Here is a 17,296-nt window from a genome sequence, read left to right as displayed (position 1 = left end):
CAAGTATTTATTGGGGGCGCGCTGTATGCCAGGCACGGCCTAGTCCCTGGCATTTGTAAGTGGCTGCCAGGAGGTTAAGGCTCAAGGTCACACAGGTGATGGGCCGTCAGGATCAGGACTTGGGTGTGTGGCTTTGCACCAAAGCCTTGTGTGTGAGCGCTCTGTGTCACACACTTGCCCGAGACCACACGTACGCGAGTGACAAGACAGACTACCCTTGCTGAAGACACTGTGGCCTTGCGCTTTCCCCGTCTGCTATTATTTTGGGACTGCTGGCGTCCAGCCGTCCGTTCCCTGAGAGGTAACGATGGCTTCCATTATGTTTTATGTGACATTAATTACCCAAAGCAGTAACTGTTGGAAAGTAAACAACCTGTAAATCTTGGCCGGCCCGGGCAGTTGCCTCCTGTTCTTGGGAACGCGGTGATCCGGGCAGGAGGCCCTGCGCTGGTTCCACTGGCTGGCCAGAGCTACGCTGCAGGAGCACCCAGTGGGCACGGCCCCGGGGCAGGTGGCTGGCAGGGCGGGGGTGTGTCTGCCCTGGGCACCCCCTCCCCCAGACGGTCCGGAAGAGAGTCAGGTAGCCTGGGGGCTTGTTCCAGCTGGGCTTCCTGGGGCTGGGTGACCTTGAATGGCCTTGGGCGGCCAGGCTGCTCAGTGCTGGAGCAGTGGGGGAGGGCGTGCGGCACCCAGGACAGTGGCTGGGCCCGGGGGAGGCTCTACGCTTGTTGGTTGGAGGTAGTAGTCGTGATGGGCACTTGCTGAGCCCTTCCTCCCTGCCAGGCTGCAGGTGCATGATCTCATTTCCTCCCCACAAACTGCAAGAACATTTTGCACATGTAGAGAGTGATGTACAAAAAGGTTCGCGAACTTGCCCAAGACTTGGGAGGGTCTGACTCTATCCCAGTGTGTCTGCCCTGACCCCGCTCTCCTCCCCCCGCCCGTCCTGGGCCAGGCCACAGGCCACCGAGTCTTCGCCACTAACTTGCGGTGTCACCTCGGGCACATCCGCAGCTCCCTGGGCCTGGGTGTCCTTACCCCCAAAATGGGCACAGAGATCCTGGATGGCAGGTTCTCCGGTGGCCGCCCAGAGAGACCTGCGGGTCTGACCTCGTCTGCCTGTGTCTGGTGGTCTGTTTATGGGACAAAGAACTGCTTTCCCCAAATGCCCCCCTGTCTGATTGGCTTTTGGGCACCAGCCTGCTGCTAGAAGAAAACAATGCCAACCATCGTCACCGTGGTCACCTATGATGTGCTTGGGATGGTATGAGGCACTACTCCCTCTTTTCTTTGTGTCGTTTTTTCAAAGTAACGTGGAATATATTCCTAGTTAATGCTGAAGATGTATATAATTTAAGAGGGAAGGGTCCTTCTCTATGCATTATTAGTTCCATATATTTGGCTCACAAATATAGGGATATACGTACTATAACATTTTAAATTAAAAGTATAATCATTGTGTACATATTATTCAGTGACTTGTTTTTTTCCCACTCGTGTGTGTGTGTGTGTGTGTGTGTGTGTGTTGGATTTTTTCTGTCTATTGTGGATCTAGATCTGCTTAATTTTTTTTTTTTTTGGTTTCCACTGTCTTTTTTTTTAAGTATAGTTGATGTACAATATTATATGTTACAGGTGTACAGTATGGTGATTCACAGTTTTTAAAGGCTATACTCATACATCTACAGTTATTATAAAATATTGGCTATATTCCCTGCAGTGTACAGTATATCCTTGTAGCTTACTTTATACATATATAATCTTACTTTATACATATATAACCATATTATGTATATATATTATATACATATATAGTCTTTATGTATATATAATCTTTACATATGTATAATCTTTGAAGTATAGTTGATTTAAAATATCATGTTAGTTTCAGGTGTACAGCACAGAGATTCAGTAATACATATATATACATTCTTGTGTGTGTGTGTGTGTGTGTGTGTATATATATATATATTCTTCTTCAGATTCTTTTCCCTTATAGATTATTACAAAATAGTGAGCATCGTTCCCTGTGCTCGACAGTAGGTCCTTTACATATATAATCTTAATTTTAAAATTATTTTTTAACTCTTAACTTTTTCAAAGTGATTTTAAATTTCAAACTGTGGAAGAATTGAAAGGTTAGTATAATGAACTTCTCTGTACCCTTCACTAGATTCATCAGTATTTAATGGTTTTTTTTTTTTTGAATAATGACAGTATCTTTTTTATTTATTTATTTATTTATTTATTTATTTATTTATTTATTTATTTTTGGCTGTGTTGGGTCTTCGCTTCTGTGCGAGGGCTTCCTCTAGCTGAGGCAAGCGGGGGCCACTCTTCACCGCGGTGCGCGGGCCTCTCACTATCGTGGCCTCTCTTGTTGCGGAGCACAGGCTCCAGACGCGCAGGCTCAGTAGCCGCGGCCCACGGGCCCAGTTGCTCAGCGGCATGTGGGATCCTCCCAGACCAGGGCTCGAACCCGTGTCCCCTGCATTGGCAGGCAGACTCTCAACCACTGCACCACCAGGGAAGCCCAGTATTTAATGTTTCGTCACATTTCCTTTATCTCTGTATTTTATATATATGTTTCCTCCCTGAATCACTTGAGAGTTAGCTGTAGACATCATACTCCTTTATCCTAACTACTTTAGCAGGTATTTCCTCAAAACAAGGCCATTCTCTTCTATAACCATATTTCCATGATCAAATTCAGGAAACTTAACACAATACCTTCACCTACCACACAGCCCTATTAAATTGGGCCAATGGTTCTGACACTGTCCTTTTCCCCAGTTTTTTTGCCCCGATTCCAGGTCCAGTCCAGAACGAGGCACTGTGCTTAGTTGTCCTTTCATCTGGAGGATCCTCAGCCTTGTCTTTCACGCAGTTGACGTTTTGAAGAGTATCCAGGCCAGATGTGGGTTTGCCTGATGTTTCCTCATGACTAGATTCAGGCTGTGTACTCCAGGCAGGGATAGTTCGTGACCTTGTGTCCAGGCTACAGCATCTCCGGGGGCACACGATGCTGTGTCACCTGGTTAAGGGACAGGCCTCATTCTCTGTAACAGCCGCATGCTCTTCTACAGCTTGGTCTTAACATAGCTGTTGACCATATAGTTCATTTTTTTGTTTGTTTCGTTTTTTTTGTTTTGTTCTTTTTTTCTGACCATTTAGTTCATTTTGTTTTTAGCTATAACAGTACTGCTGCATTGAATAGCCTCAGAGAAATATATTTTTTAAATTAATAATTAGTTGCTTTACAATGTTGTGTTAGTTTCTGCTGTATATGTATACATATATGTATACATATACATATATCCCCTCCTTTTTAGATTTCCGTCCCATTTAGGTCACCACAGAACATTGAGTAGAGTTCCCTGTGCTATGCAGTATGTTCTCATTAGTTATCTATTTTATACACAGTAGTGTATATATGTCCATCCCAGTCTCCCAGTTCATCCCACCCTCCCCTGTTCCTCCCTTGGTAGGTATTCATACGTTTGTTCTTTACGTCTGTGTCTCTATTTTTGCTTTGCAAGTTCACCTGTATCATTTTTCTAGATTCCACATATAAGCGAGACTATATGATATTTGTTTTTCTCTTTCTCACTTCACTCTGTATGACAGTCTGTAGGTCCATCCACGTCTCTGCAAATGGCACAATTTCGTTCCTTTTTATGGCTGAGTAATATTCCATTGTATATATGTGCCACATCTCCTGTATCCACTTCTCTGTTGATGGACATTTAGGCTGCTTCCGTGTCCTGGCGATTGTAAATAGTGCTGCAATGAACATTGGGGTGCATGTGTCTTTTTGAATTTTCGTTTTCTCTGGATACATGCCCAGGAGTGGGATTGATGTATCATATGGTAGTTCCATTTTTAGTTTTTTAAGGAACCTCCATACCGTTTTCCATAGTGGCTATACCAATTTACATTCCCACCAACAGTGTAGGAGTGTTCCCTTTTCTCCACACCCTTTTCTGTGGACTAGAGTGCAGGAGATGGCATGGTTGGGTCAGAGGCTGTATGCGTTTGTAGTATTGATGGATACTGTCTAAAGGCTGTGACATCCCATCTCCCGCCTCTGACATGTGAAAGCCCATTTCCCCACATTTTGTCCTTGAGGGATGTTAGCAATCTGTTAAACGTTGGCCAGTCTGATAAATGAAACTGCCATCGCATTATTTTCTTTTTTTTTTTTAAATAAACTTATTTATTTTATTTATGTATTTTTGGCTGCTTTGGGTCTTCATTGCTGCGCATGGGCTTTCTCTAGTTGTGGTGAGTGGGGGCTACTCTTCGTTGCAATGTGAGGGCTTCTCATTGTGGTGGCTTCTCTTGTTGTGGAGCACGGGCTCTAGGCGCGTGGGCTTCAGTAGTTGTGGCATGTGGGCTCAGTAGTTGTGGCTTGCGAGCTCTAGAGCACAGGCTCAGTAGTTGTGGCGCACGGGCTTAGTTGCTCCGCGGCATGTGGGATCTTCCCGGACCAGGGCTCGAACCTGTGTCCCCTGCATCAGCAGGCGGATTCTTAGCCACTGTGCCACCAGGGAAGTCCGCGTTATTTTCATTTGGCCTGTCTTTGACCACTAAAGAGGTTAAACATCTTTGCATGTTCTTCTTGGTTTGGCTGACTAGTTCCAGCTCTGTTATTTGCTTTAGGGAATTCAATGTCAGATTCTGCAGCCATCAGTTAAAAACCTAAAACATGTCAGTACTGTCCAAGGGGCTATGGGTGTGTGTGTATGTTTGTGTGTGTGTGTGTGCAAATCTAGTTCAGGTAAACTGGTAGCTGGCTTCTGAGAGCTCTGACTTAGCCATCAGGCAAGAAAGCTGGGGGGCAAAGTTGCAAAGCGCTGAGAGAAGTTGGGAGGGAGGAAGAGGTCAGCAGGAAGAGTGAAAATTATGTGAAAATTCAACTTCCAGTGTCCATAAAAAGTTTGATTGGAGCCCAGCCATGCCCATTCATTCACGTGCTGTCTGTGGCTGCTTCCTTGTTCAGTGACTAAGCTGGGCGTTGTGACAGGTCTTATGACCCACATGGCTGAAAATAGTTACTGCCCGGCCCTTCTTGGAGAAGGTTTGCCGATGCCTGGGCTGGAAGACGTTGGTTATTGTGGGTTACGCGAGGGAAGTGGGGGGAAGCTCGGTTTGCTGAACCCCTGCCTGTGCCGGGGACCACGTAGAGAGCTGCACTTGTGTATTTTATTTGAAACCTCGCTGAAAGAGTTTTCTCTTCTTTTCCCGTGTTTTCCTTGCCCTCTTCCCCCATTCTGCTCCTCCCTGTGTGGAGTGGAAGCAGGAAGGTCAACGGGGGTGGGGTGGGAGGTTGGGCAAGAGGGAAGCTTTCGTCCCCCTTTGAGTGGCGTCAGGGCCCTTTGGACAAAGTCTAAGCCGCTCTTCCCGGTGGTGACCCGGGCTCCCCACTGAGCCTCCGTCCAGCTGAGGGGCCCACACCCCTCCCCGCAGGCTAAAGCTGGAGCCCTCAAGTGGGAGGGGGTCACCGAGCTCTGCTGGCCTCTGCCGGTGGGCGTGGAGCCTGTGACCACCTCTCCTCCAGCACCGCCACTCCCTGTCACCTTGGCTCCTCTGGGCCGGGCTGGCGGCCACCGCAGAGGCTAAACTAAACGCTGGCCCTGGGGCTCACGCCTGCCGGCCTTTAAGAGGCCTTTAACAGCTCCGGGGCCGGTGGGGTGCCGGGCAGGATCACTGGAGGAAACCCAGAGCCTTAAGGGCTCTGTCAAGGCTTCGGGAAGGCCACACCAGCAGTAGGGCTCCCCTGCCGTGCTGTTGATGGCCTCATCGCAGGGGAGCCTCTGAGCCAGGGACCTCCTGTGCGCCACTGTGTGCTGGGTGTGTCTTCAAACTTACATCAGCCCGCTGCGTTAACCACCAATACTGTCCACATTTTTGGAGCCATTTACCCATTACAAAGTCGTGGGCCCAGAGGGGAGTCTGGGCTCCAAACCTGGGTGCTAATGAGATCCCCACGGTAATTGTACGGGTCTGTAGAACGCTGGCAGCTGCATAGCTGTGTAATGTTTACCATGACTTTATTTAATTATGGTATATGATTATGATTTTCAATATGCAGACGTGACACGCACTTGAAAAAATTAAGTTGAAGTGAGTTGATTAAATAAAATAGGTTCACATTTGCAGCAACCTGGTTGGACCTAGAGATGATCATGCAAAGTGAAGTAAGTCAGAGACGGACAAATATCATATGGTATCACTTATGTGTGGAATCTAAAATACGACACAATTGAACTTATCTGTGAAACAGACTCACAGATGTAGAGAACAGACTTGTGGTTGCTAAGGGGGAGGGGGGTGAGGGAGGGATGGATTGGGAGTTTGGGATTAGCAGATACAAACTTATATATAGGATGGGTAAACAACAAGGTCCTACCGCAGAGCACAGGGAACTATATTCAATATCCTGTGATAAACCATAATGGAAAAGAATATGAAAAAGAATATATATATATATGTATAACTGAATCACTTTGCTGTACAGCAGAAAGTAACACAACATTTATTTCAATAAAATAAAAAAAAAATAGGCTCGTTACACTGCGGGTGGTTTTTAATTTCAGTGGCAAAATGGTGGGGACGGTGTGTGAATGCGTATGGTGAATGCAACCCCTGCTACTGTCTCGGGCTGTCCTGCACCCAGCGTGTCACTGGCACAGAGGGGGTGGGGGGCAGCTGGTGTGCAGTGATTGCTCAGCAATGGAGCCCAAGAGATCCTCCCTCTAAGGCAGGGCTGCGGAGTTGGAAACACACAACCAGAATGCAGCGCAGAATGACAACCAGCTCCAAGAGTTCTTCCTCCATTGAATTATTTTTCATGCGAGAGAAATACTAGTTGACCCTTGAACAACATGGATTTGGACTGCGCGGGTCCACTTATACACAAGATTGAATTCTTTTCACTAGCAAATACTACAGTACTACACAGTCCGAGGTTGGTGGAGCCCAGGGACACAGAGGAACGGCAGATCTGCCCTGAGGGTCTGCGCCCCTGACCCCCACGTTGTTCTAGGGTCAACTGTGTTTTTTTTTAAAATTTATTTATTTTTGGCTGTGTTGGATCTTCGTTGCAGTGCACAGGCTTCTCATTGCGGTGGCTTCTCGTAGCGGAGCATGGGCTTCAGTAGTTGTGGCGCTTGGGCTCAGTAGTTGCGGCTTGCGGGCTCTAGAGCACAGGCTCAGTAGTTGTGGCGCACGGGCTTAGTTGCTCCGTGGCATGTGGGATCTTCCCGGACCAGGGCTCGAACCCGTGTCCCCTGCATTGGCAGGCGGATTCTTAACTACTGCACCACCAGGGAAGCCCGGGTCAACTGTATTTTAATTTCAGATCGACTGAATGCTCTAGAGAATAAGAGAACAAATATTCATGTGCCCAATGCGGTGTTTGCAACCTTGCCAAATTTGCTTCTGATTTTACCTCTTTCTAATCCTGTTGCCTTTCCTCCCAGAAGCAAAACCATCGTTGTGAAGTTGGTGGTCCCTCTGCGCACGCTTAAATTTTTACTCCTTTTTGCATACTTCACCATAAAAGCAACCAGTATTTTCCCTGTCTCCAAACTTTATATAAGTGGTCTCATAGACATCACTATGCCCCTTTTTTTGTTTAATAGTATGTTTCTGAGATTTCTCCATGTTGATCCGTGCCTCTGGAGGGCTCATTTTAAGTGCTGTGTGCTATTCCGTTCTAAGTCCCGTAATAGAATTAATGTGTCTTTCTCCTGTGGCTGGATATAGGTTGGTGACAATTTCTCACTGCAATGAGCAATGCCACAGCGGGCAATTTTTATCTAAGTCTCCCAGTGCATATCAAGTACTTCCTTAGGATGTGCCTCTAGAATTGATGTGCTTGACAGGGGGCTTGTGTGTCTTTAGCCTAACTCCTTTTTTTGTGGGTGGTGCGGGAGAGGCAAACTATGGTCCCAATGGTTGTATCAGCGTAACACTTCCATCAGCAGTGCCCTAGAGCCCATTCTTCACAGCCTCATCCACACTTGCTACTGTCAAGCTGAAATTTTTGCCCCTCGGACAGATGTTAGATAGTATCTTATTTTACTTTACAGTATCCTGTTTTCTTGTACCGTCCGGCACATCTTTCCATGTGTTTGTTGACCTTCTTCTGTTTCCATAGGGTGACCATATGCCCCAGTTTGCTAGGTCATTTCCCACTGATAGGGACTGTGTAAATATTAACAGCACCCCTGGTATTTTCAGAAGTTTCTCGATATAAATTTTAACACAGATTTTCTTACGTTTTATAAAGGACATAATTTTTCTTTTGTGTATTTGTTTCTTGTTTAAGAAATCCTTTCCTACCCCATGGTCATAAAGTAGTCTCATATTTTCTTTAGAAACGTTAAGGTTTTGCTTTTATTTTATGGTTTTCATCCACCTAGAATTAATTTTATTACGTGTGATGTGAGGTATGGATTTATTTTTCCATGTGGATAACCGGTTATCTCACACTCTTAAAAAGTCTGTGTTTTTTTTTAAAGCACTGCTATATAGATCAAGTTTGCTAGAATCTAAAGGTTTATTTCTGGGCCCTTTTACATTGTTCTATTTGTCCTCATACCAAAAATGTCATGGTTTTAGCTATTGTCACCTTATAATATGTTCAGGGTATTTTATATTATTACTTTAAAAATTATTTTATTGAAGTCTAATTGATTTACAGTGTTGTGTTAATTTCTGCTGTACAGCAAAGTGATTTAGTTATGCACATATATATATATATATATATATATATATACACTCTTTTTCATAATGGTTTATCACAGGATATTAAATATAGTTCCCTGTGCTATACAAAGTATTTTATTTTATTATTTTTTTTAACATCTTTATTGGAGTATAATTGCTTTACAGTGGTGTGTTAGTTCCTGCTTTATAACAAAGTGAATCAGCTGTACATATACATATGTCCCCTTGTTCTCCTTTTTATTTTATTTTTTTTTCTATGTTTTGGCCGCGCCTCGTGGCAGGCGGGATCATGGTTCACCCACCAGGGATCGAACCTGTGCCCCCTGAAGTGGAAGCGTGGTGCCTTAACCACTGGACCTCCAGGGAAGTCCCTATACAGAGTATTTTAAAGGGAATAGGAACATGTGTTTCAGGGAGACTCGTTTATCATGAGGAAATGATACGCTACAGAATGGTCACATATACATCAGATTTCTAAGGCCCATCTTGGTTCAGAGAACTGAGGTCCTGGGCATTAGGAATTTGAGCCTTAAAAGAAAGGGGAGGGTTTAGGCGGATGGAACAGGGTCACGAAGTAAAACAAATATCAAGAAATTCAGGAGAAATATAACAGACGGATTCCTTGAATATTAGAACCAGAAGGGAACTTTTGAAGCCACCAGACACCGTGCGGAGTAGCTTGGCTAAGTGACCAGTCTTCGGAGTCCAGCAGAGCTGGGTTTGATCTTCCACAAGATACTTAACCTCTCTGGATCTTAATTTCCTCATCTATAAAACGGGAGCAATAATGGGTTTTCCTCCTAAGATTGTTGAGAGGGCTGAATGAGATAATGCTCGCGAGGGCTTAGCAATGTCCCGACACAGAGCTAGATGACAACGAAGTGATTGTTTACTTATTTATTATCCTATTCCCTTGATTCTAAGACCAACATTTTTTCCTTGTTCCACGTTTCACAATTCTGAAATTAGAACAGGCTTTACTGTCATTTTCTGTAGTGATTTATTTATCCTTCTGGATTATTATTTTTTTCCAGAAGTTCAAAATCTTTTCATTTTATTTCAAATTTTTAAAGTCATGTTTGTTTGTTTGTTTTTTTAACATCTTTATTGGAGTACAATTGCTTTACAATGGTGTGTTAGTTTCTGCTTTATAACAGAGTGAATCAGCTATACATATATCCCCATATCTCCTCCCTCTTGCTATCCTTCTGGATTATTGTTTAGGGTGTAGGAAACAGAGGATTTTACAGACAAGGAAATGGAGTCAACGTGCTTTATCCAGGGTCAGGGAATAAGTCGAGTTGGTCATCCTAAGAATCCCCTTTATTTCTAGTCCTAAAGGGGAGAAGGAAGGAGAAAAAAATACCATCTTGACTGGGGATGGGGCTCATGGGGCGCTTTATATGCCACCAGATGCTGGGGCAGACTTTAACCAGCAAACAGAATGGAACCAGATGCCTTCCAGAAAGGCGAAGTTGAGAGAGAGCCTTCTTCCCTGCAGGCAACACACAACAGGTTGGCTGGGGCCAAGTTTCTGCCCCTGGCTCTATCACTGACTAGCTGTGTGAGCTTGCTCAAGTCAGGTAACCTCTCTGAGCCTCTGCTTCCTTCTATCAGGTGGGGCTCATAATCTAAACTGCGCTGTTGATTCATTCAGGTGAGTTAATACCTGGGCAGACTTTGCTGCTGGGTAAGCACCCAGTGAATGGAAGCTGTTAGGTGTTTCCTAAAGGCACGTCTCTCAGGGCCACCTCCCGACTACAGTTTTGCTTGGGGTTACGTTCTCATTCATTCTTCCCTCAACTGTAGAAATCCTGCCCACTCTTCAAAGTTTATCGCCAAGTGTTATTTTCTTATTCAGACCCTTCCTCCCCACCTCCCCCTTTGGCTCTCTGTTGTTTCTTATTTGTTTTCTTTTCTAAAAATTTTTAAATTTAATTTTTCTTTTATATTGGCGTACAGTTGATTTACAATGTGTTAGTTTCAGGTGTACAGCAAAGTGATTTAGTTATACGTATACGTATATCTGTTCTTTTTCAGATTCTTTTCCCTTATAGGTTATCACAGAATACTGAGTGGAGTTCCCTGTGCTATAAAGTAGGTCCTCATTGGTTATCTGTTTTATGTATAGCGTGTATATGTTAATCCCAAACTCCTAATTTATCCCTCCCCACCTTTCCCCTTTGGTAACCATAAGTTTGTTTTCTATGTCTGTGGGTGTATTTCTGTCTTGTAAATAAGTTCATTTGTATCCTTTTTTTAGATTCCACATATGAGTGATCTCATATGATATTTGTCTTTCTCTGTCTGACTTACTTCCCTCAGTGTGATCATCTCTAGGGTTCGCCTTATGCCGGTCTGTTTGAGATACCCCAGGAGATTGCCAACCCTTTGAGGGCGGGAGGCTGTCTTGCTTTTGCCAGCCCTGTAGTTCTAGCACAGAGCATCGAGTCCCTCCTGCGTCAAACAGTACAGTGGTGACCAAAACAGACACAGCCCTGTGCCTTGACAGAGCCCGCTTTCCTCGGCTCCCACCCATGCCCTGAGGTGATGCCGGCCAAGCAGAGAGATGTCCGTGTCCCCCGGGTCAATTCAGCCGTCCTGACCTTGCTCATCAGCCCGTGTGTCACTGGGGGTGCTGCTGTTGTGCTGGCTGGGAGGGGGCTGGGGACGTGTGTCGGCGCCTTGGCAGCCCGGATGGGGAGGGAGGCCGGGCGTCTGTCTGAGGCCTGAGCAGGGGGGTGCAGGGTGGCTGGGGGGGTTCCGTGAGCAAGGGAGATGCGGTGGGGAAGCAGGGGGGCAGGTCTGTGCTGCCGGTGGAGGAGGCTGGGACCCCGGGCCTGTAGCCCCGTTAGTAGCTCTGATCCCTGAGTGGCCACCTGTGATGCTCACGTCCGGGGACCGCTCTGCACGGAACGGGAGGTGTCGCCTGCCGGGCCTGAGCTGAGCTTGCCCCGCGGAGCCTGGGGTCAGTGTTCGTGGGGCCCTGGGGCGCCCGTAAACCCACGGTAATGACCATCTGGGCCTTGGGCCTCATGCCAGAGCCGGCTGCATTCTTCCTGGGGGAGGTGGAGGACACTGGAAAAACCAGTTTAGGGTGTGTGAGGCTCCACTGCCTGTCGCTATCAAGGGAGTGTTGGCTCCGGAGCCCGGAAACGTGTGTGAAAAATCTGGCTTTTTCAGAAAGGTACCAGTGTCGGTTCAGGTCAGCGAGACCCTTAGGAGCTGGCACGTGAGCAGGCCAAGAGTTTGGGGTCCATGCCTTTTCCTTCTGACGGAACGTGCCCGGCAGGGCGACCTGAGCGGTGCCGGGGCCTGGTGTGTCTTTCTGGTTTTCACTCGTCCTGGCAGCTGGGCTGGCGAAAGCCGGATGGACGGGTCCCACCTTCCTGAGAAGGGAGCTTCACCGAGTGGGCACCTCTGAGCCAGCCAGCATCATGTCCACGCACACGGCACCGTGTCCCCAGGATTGCACGGCGTTTGGCGTGTGGTTGTGTGCTCAGCAAATACTTGGAACGAATGACTGAATTTCGTAGTCTCTGCCTGCTCTGTTATTCACTGGGGGACTGAGTATATTAGTTTCCTGGGGTTGCTTTAACAAATGGACTGCAAACACGTTGGCTTAACACAAAGCAGAAGTTTATTCTCTCACAGTTCTGGAGACCAGGAGTCAGAAATCCTCCAGGGCTGTGGTCCCTGTGGGGACTTCAGCGGAGAATCCGTTCTTTGCGTCTTCCGGCTTTGGGTGGCTCCAGGCATTCCTTGGCTTGTGGCTGCATCAATCCCATCTCTGCTCCTGTGGTCACCTTGCCTCCTCTTTCCTCTGTGTGTCCTCTTATAAGGACACTTGTCATTGGATGTAGGGACCTCCAGGACAAACCAGGATCATTCCTCGTCTCAAGATCCTTAACTTAAATTTCATCTGCAAAGACTCTTTCCAAATAGAAGGTAACATTCACAGGTTCTGGAGCTTAGGGTATGGACATATCTCTTGGGGGACTACAATTTAACCCACTCCAGGGAGTCTTAATATTTTTCTTTTTTTTGTTTTGTTTTTCTTGTTTGTTTGTGTTGTTTTAATATTTTTCTAATCATTGCTTTTCTAGATATATTAAAGCTGTTAACCACTGGGTTTGTGCTGCTCCTTGTTTGCTGTTTGCATTTAAGATATAGATGTATATATATCTACATCTGTATCTGTATCTTTATCTCGATCAGATTTCTCTTTCCCTCATTGATTTTGGGTTCAGAAAGTCCTTCCCTATTGAGTCGCCATTCACGTTAAAACAAAACCTTAGGAAATTAGTTTTTTAATCCAGTGGTAACTTGGATTAAACCTGCAAAACCCAGGGAAATCTGCGTGAGGTCTGGAGTTAATTGTACTGTGCCATGGTCAGTTTCAATAATGTACCATAGTGACCTCAGATGCCACCACTGGGGGAAGCTGGGGTTGATACTCAGGACCTTTCTGTACTATTTTTGTAACTTCTTGTGAGTGTATCATTATTTAAAATTTTTTTTTAAACAAATTTTGATTAGATTTACCAAGAACAATTATGAGATCATTTGTTCTCTCTTATTTGTAAAGCATCCTTTATGAAGTTCTGATGTATGCTAAGCTGTTTTAGAGTTGTGGTTGAATTTACTTAATTTGGAAAAAGTTGACATCATTTGCTAAGTGGTCTTCCCCTCTAGGAATGTGGCATATCCTATTTTTTCAAGCTATATTTTATTTTCCAATAAAATATGTGTAGTTTTCTTTAGATTATTTGCAGATACTTTAAAGTTTGGGGTTGTTCTTATGGATGGATCTTTTCTCCATTTACATTCTTTCACCGGCTTGTGCTGGTTACGTGTCCCCAAATAGAATCCCCACACCCTTTCAAATACATGAAATTCTTTTAACTTGAGAAAATGCATTTCATTCTGCAATTAGAGACAATGTTTAACAGGCTTTTATTCGTTCCTTTAAACCTGCTCTCAGGAAGGGTCCGGTCAGTTATTTAATGTAGATTTAAGTATCTGTGTTCTCCATCCGAGTGTATAGGGGGTATTCTTCATAAAGAAATATGTAGTCGTGGACTTCCCTGGTGGTCCAGTGGTTAAGGCTCCGCGCTTCCACTGCAGAGGGCACAGGTTCAGTCCCTGGTCAGGGAAGTTCTGCAAGCCGTGGTGAGGCCAAAAGAAAAAAGAAATACGAAGTTGTGTTCTGTAAATTTAACGCTAACTGTATTGTTTTGGATTCTATGTCTTTGAACATTGTAGAGGTGCTGTCTCTCTCCAGGGGTCACGCGCGTTACCCTGGGAGCCCCAGGCCCCCCTCCAGGCCACATGGACAAACTGGGGTGTCCAGTCCAGAGCGTGATCTGAGCTGTCTGTGGCCTTTGTTCTCTGCTTTGGTCCCCGGGGCCGTGAGGCCTGGGTGGGCCCTGAGGGTGTTGAGAAGACCTCTAGCTGGGGGTGTCCCAAATTTGAAGACAGAAACGGAAAATGTACTGTTATGCCCCCTCCAGGTCAGTCTTATGAAATCCGACTGCTGGAGAATCGGAAGCTGGGAGATTTTCAGGATCTGAACACAAAATACGTGAAGGTGAGGCTGCCAGCTGTGCCCTTCCTGGGCTCCTGAGGGTGCGCGGTCGCGGTCCCAGCACCTGGGCTTGCAGCGGGAGTGCCTGGGAGGTTTGGGGAAAGCTCCAGGGCCAGAGGTGGGCTCCTGGTCCCTGGAGTGTGTTGTCTAAGGGGCCTCGGGTGGGCCGGCAGCACTGAGAGCCAGAGGGACGTGGGCTGATGGACCGGGCGCTGGGTCGGACAGGCTCGGCTTCCAGCCTGGCTTTGCCTCTTGCCAGCCTTTTCTGAGCTTCAGTTTACTCATCTGCGCAGAGGGGTTTGTAGATGACCCACGTGTGCAGAGCGCTTAGCAACCCTGGAGAGAAGGGCAGCACTCGTGTTCGTGCCGTCATTCGTATTGCTGGGGTTCTGGGAGGGGGGCGGGGAGGAATGCTCCAGGCAGCTCCAGGCCTTGGAGGGCGGGAGGCTTGTCTGGCTTGGGGAGGGTCGAGGGCAGGTTCCTTGTGGGTCCCTCTCAGGACCCACGCTCAGCTGCCCCTTACTGCCACCCCTCCCCCTCCCCCCGCCCAGAGCATCATCCGCGTGCTGTTCCACGACCGGCGGCTGCAGTACACAGAGCACCAGCAGCTGGAGGGCTGGCGGTGGAGCCGGCCCGGGGACCGCATCCTGGACATCGGTGAGTCTCCCGGGCCAGGAGAGGCCGACGGAGCTCCAGGCACTCGGGGGTCCTTCCTGGGTGCCATCTGGACCCAGGCCTGTCCAGGGCATCTTGGCGCTCTTTTGCCTTGTGTAAAACCCCATAGGAGCTGGTGGAGGTGACCGTGCCACCAGGCCTGCCCTCGGGAGTTCACCTTTTGTGGGGGCTGGGATGGGGTGGCACGCGGGATTTGAGGACCTGCCGTCAGGGAGCGAGAAGCAGGGAAGGCTTTGCAGAAAGATCCTGCCTTAAAGAATCATGATGAGTGATGAAGGGCAGGGTGGGCCTCACAGAGAGGGGCAGTGGAAATGGAACTGGGGGCTCAGGCGGTGGTCCACGGTCTTTTATCCACAACCCTTGGGGCCAGATGGGTTTTGGAATTCAGAAGTTGGAATGACAGTAAGGTGTGTAGACCCATAGCCTCGGGTCACACCACCAACAGGCAATCAAGCAGAGCAACGTTCCTGCAGCAAAACAGAATGACTCTACACAATGGGGTCAAGGCGTCAAGTCAGGATTCTGCCAAGTGAGTTACGCAAAACCTAGTTTTCAGAACTTCTGGCATTTCGAATTGTGTAAGGAATTTGGACCTGTAATGAGAATCCTTCCCGAAATATTTGGGAGTGGCTGACGATTGCACTTTTGTGTGTGTATGTGCACAGATATTCCACTGTCTGTTGGTATCTTGGACCCCAGGGCCAGCCCGACCCAGCTGAATGCAGTTGAGTTTTTGTGGGACCCTTCGAAGAGAGCGTCTGCTTTCATTCAGGTGAGCGGGAGGGAGCTTGCCCTCAGTGGGGAAGCCGGAGCTCTGGGGTCCATTGGGTCGTTTCTCGAAACCATCCGTCCGGGGGGCCCTGATGGGCTCCTGCCCTCTGCTGCAGGAAAGGAGGCTGAAAGGGTGGATGAGTGTGGCTCAGAGTCACAGGGCTAGTTGGTCCCTGGGGCTGGGCAAAGGACGTGGGATGTTGTAGCATCCTGTGTGGGTTTTGCTTATCAATATGTAAGCTTTTTGCAAAATAAGTATGGCCTAGCATAAATAATTTGAAGTGAAAATTTTTTTCGTAATTGTTTCTGTTGTTTCTATTATTAAATTAATTATTTAATTCTCAAGCACCTGGTTGTGAACCTGGCCTTGTGTTAAACACCACGGCAGATAGAGGTGACCAAGGGCCCAGCCGGGGCCCTGTGCTTCCGGGCTTGCCCCTGGCTCTCTTACTGTGTGTCTCTTTTTGAGCCTCTTGGTTTTCCCACCTGTCTTATAAATTAGAGAGTGAAAACAGAGCCATGACCACGAGGCCTGGTTCATAGCAATCGCTCAGTAAAAGTGAGCAATCTTTTTGCCTTGCATAATTACAATACTTGAATTGCATTTTAAAAGAATTATAATAATGTTATCGTTTACTATTACAGTAAGATGTATTGTATTATGACATGATCACAGTGTTATAGCAAGAAATATACGTCAAGTGCCTTCTGTGTAACAGGCACTAACGAGAAATAAAGAAGTGGTCCCAGCTTCTGGCCTGGCCTGAGTAACCTGGCCACCAGGCCCTTAGGGACTAAGCTGTGGTCCCTGCTCTGTGGTCTGTGGGATTTGCCAAGGGAGGGGTCTCAGGGGCAGGAGTGAGGGGGTCTGCCTGGGTCAGTGGGCCTGGAGCAACGGCAAGGACTTAGGTGGTCAGGCAGGGCCTCCAAGGTCAAGGGACAAAGGTGAGAGGGCATGCCCTCTGTGGTTAGGGGATGGGGCGGCCAGCGGCCTGACAGAGTGGACAGCACTGGGGGAGAGCGGAGAGGTGGAGGTGGGTCTGACCGTGCGGGATGGAAACCTCCATCTGGAGAGGAGCCCGTGGGCGGGGGGCGGTCCAGAGCCCATCCTCGCCTGCTTCTGGCTACCTGCCCCCCGCGTCCCCTGCAGGTGCACTGCATCAGCACAGAGTTCACCCCGAGGAAGCACGGGGGCGAGAAGGGCGTGCCCTTTCGGGTGCAGATCGATACCTTCAAGCAGAATGAGAATGGGGAGTACACGGAGCACTTGCACTCGGCCAGCTGCCAGATCAAGGTGTTCAAGGTAGGACGCCCCGCCAGCTCCACCCGCCGTCACCCGGCCCCTCGCCCTGCCTGGGACGGTGAGGCCGAAACGCGGAGGCCCAGCAGGGAGCGCGGCGTCCCCGTGGTGGCCCGGGGCTCCTGCCTGGGCTCTGATGAGCCAGCCCACCTGCTTTCTTCCCCGCAGACGGCCGGGCTCGGCTCTGCTTGACCAGAGTGCTGGGCTTGGCACAGTTTTAGGTTTCT

At 47.7% G+C, this 17,296-nt stretch overlaps 1 protein-coding gene across 1 annotated transcript in view; it reads left to right on the top strand.

Annotated features, from left to right (window-relative positions):
* TFCP2L1 (transcription factor CP2 like 1) overlaps positions 1-17,296 on the top strand; it is a 58,111-nt gene that overhangs the window by 20,983 nt on the left and 19,832 nt on the right. Inside the window, exons 3-6 of the mRNA XM_068544013.1 lie at positions 14,250-14,326; positions 14,875-14,980; positions 15,664-15,770; positions 16,920-17,072. Of these exons, the coding sequence (XP_068400114.1) occupies positions 14,250-14,326; positions 14,875-14,980; positions 15,664-15,770; positions 16,920-17,072 (443 nt within the window). The remainder of the gene's footprint in view (positions 1-14,249; positions 14,327-14,874; positions 14,981-15,663; positions 15,771-16,919; positions 17,073-17,296) is intronic.

This window comes from Eschrichtius robustus, chromosome 5 (genome assembly GCF_028021215.1).
Source record: "Eschrichtius robustus isolate mEscRob2 chromosome 5, mEscRob2.pri, whole genome shotgun sequence".
Lineage (NCBI taxonomy): Eukaryota > Metazoa > Chordata > Mammalia > Artiodactyla > Eschrichtiidae > Eschrichtius > Eschrichtius robustus.
This window is presented reverse-complemented; position numbering and strand designations above follow the sequence as displayed.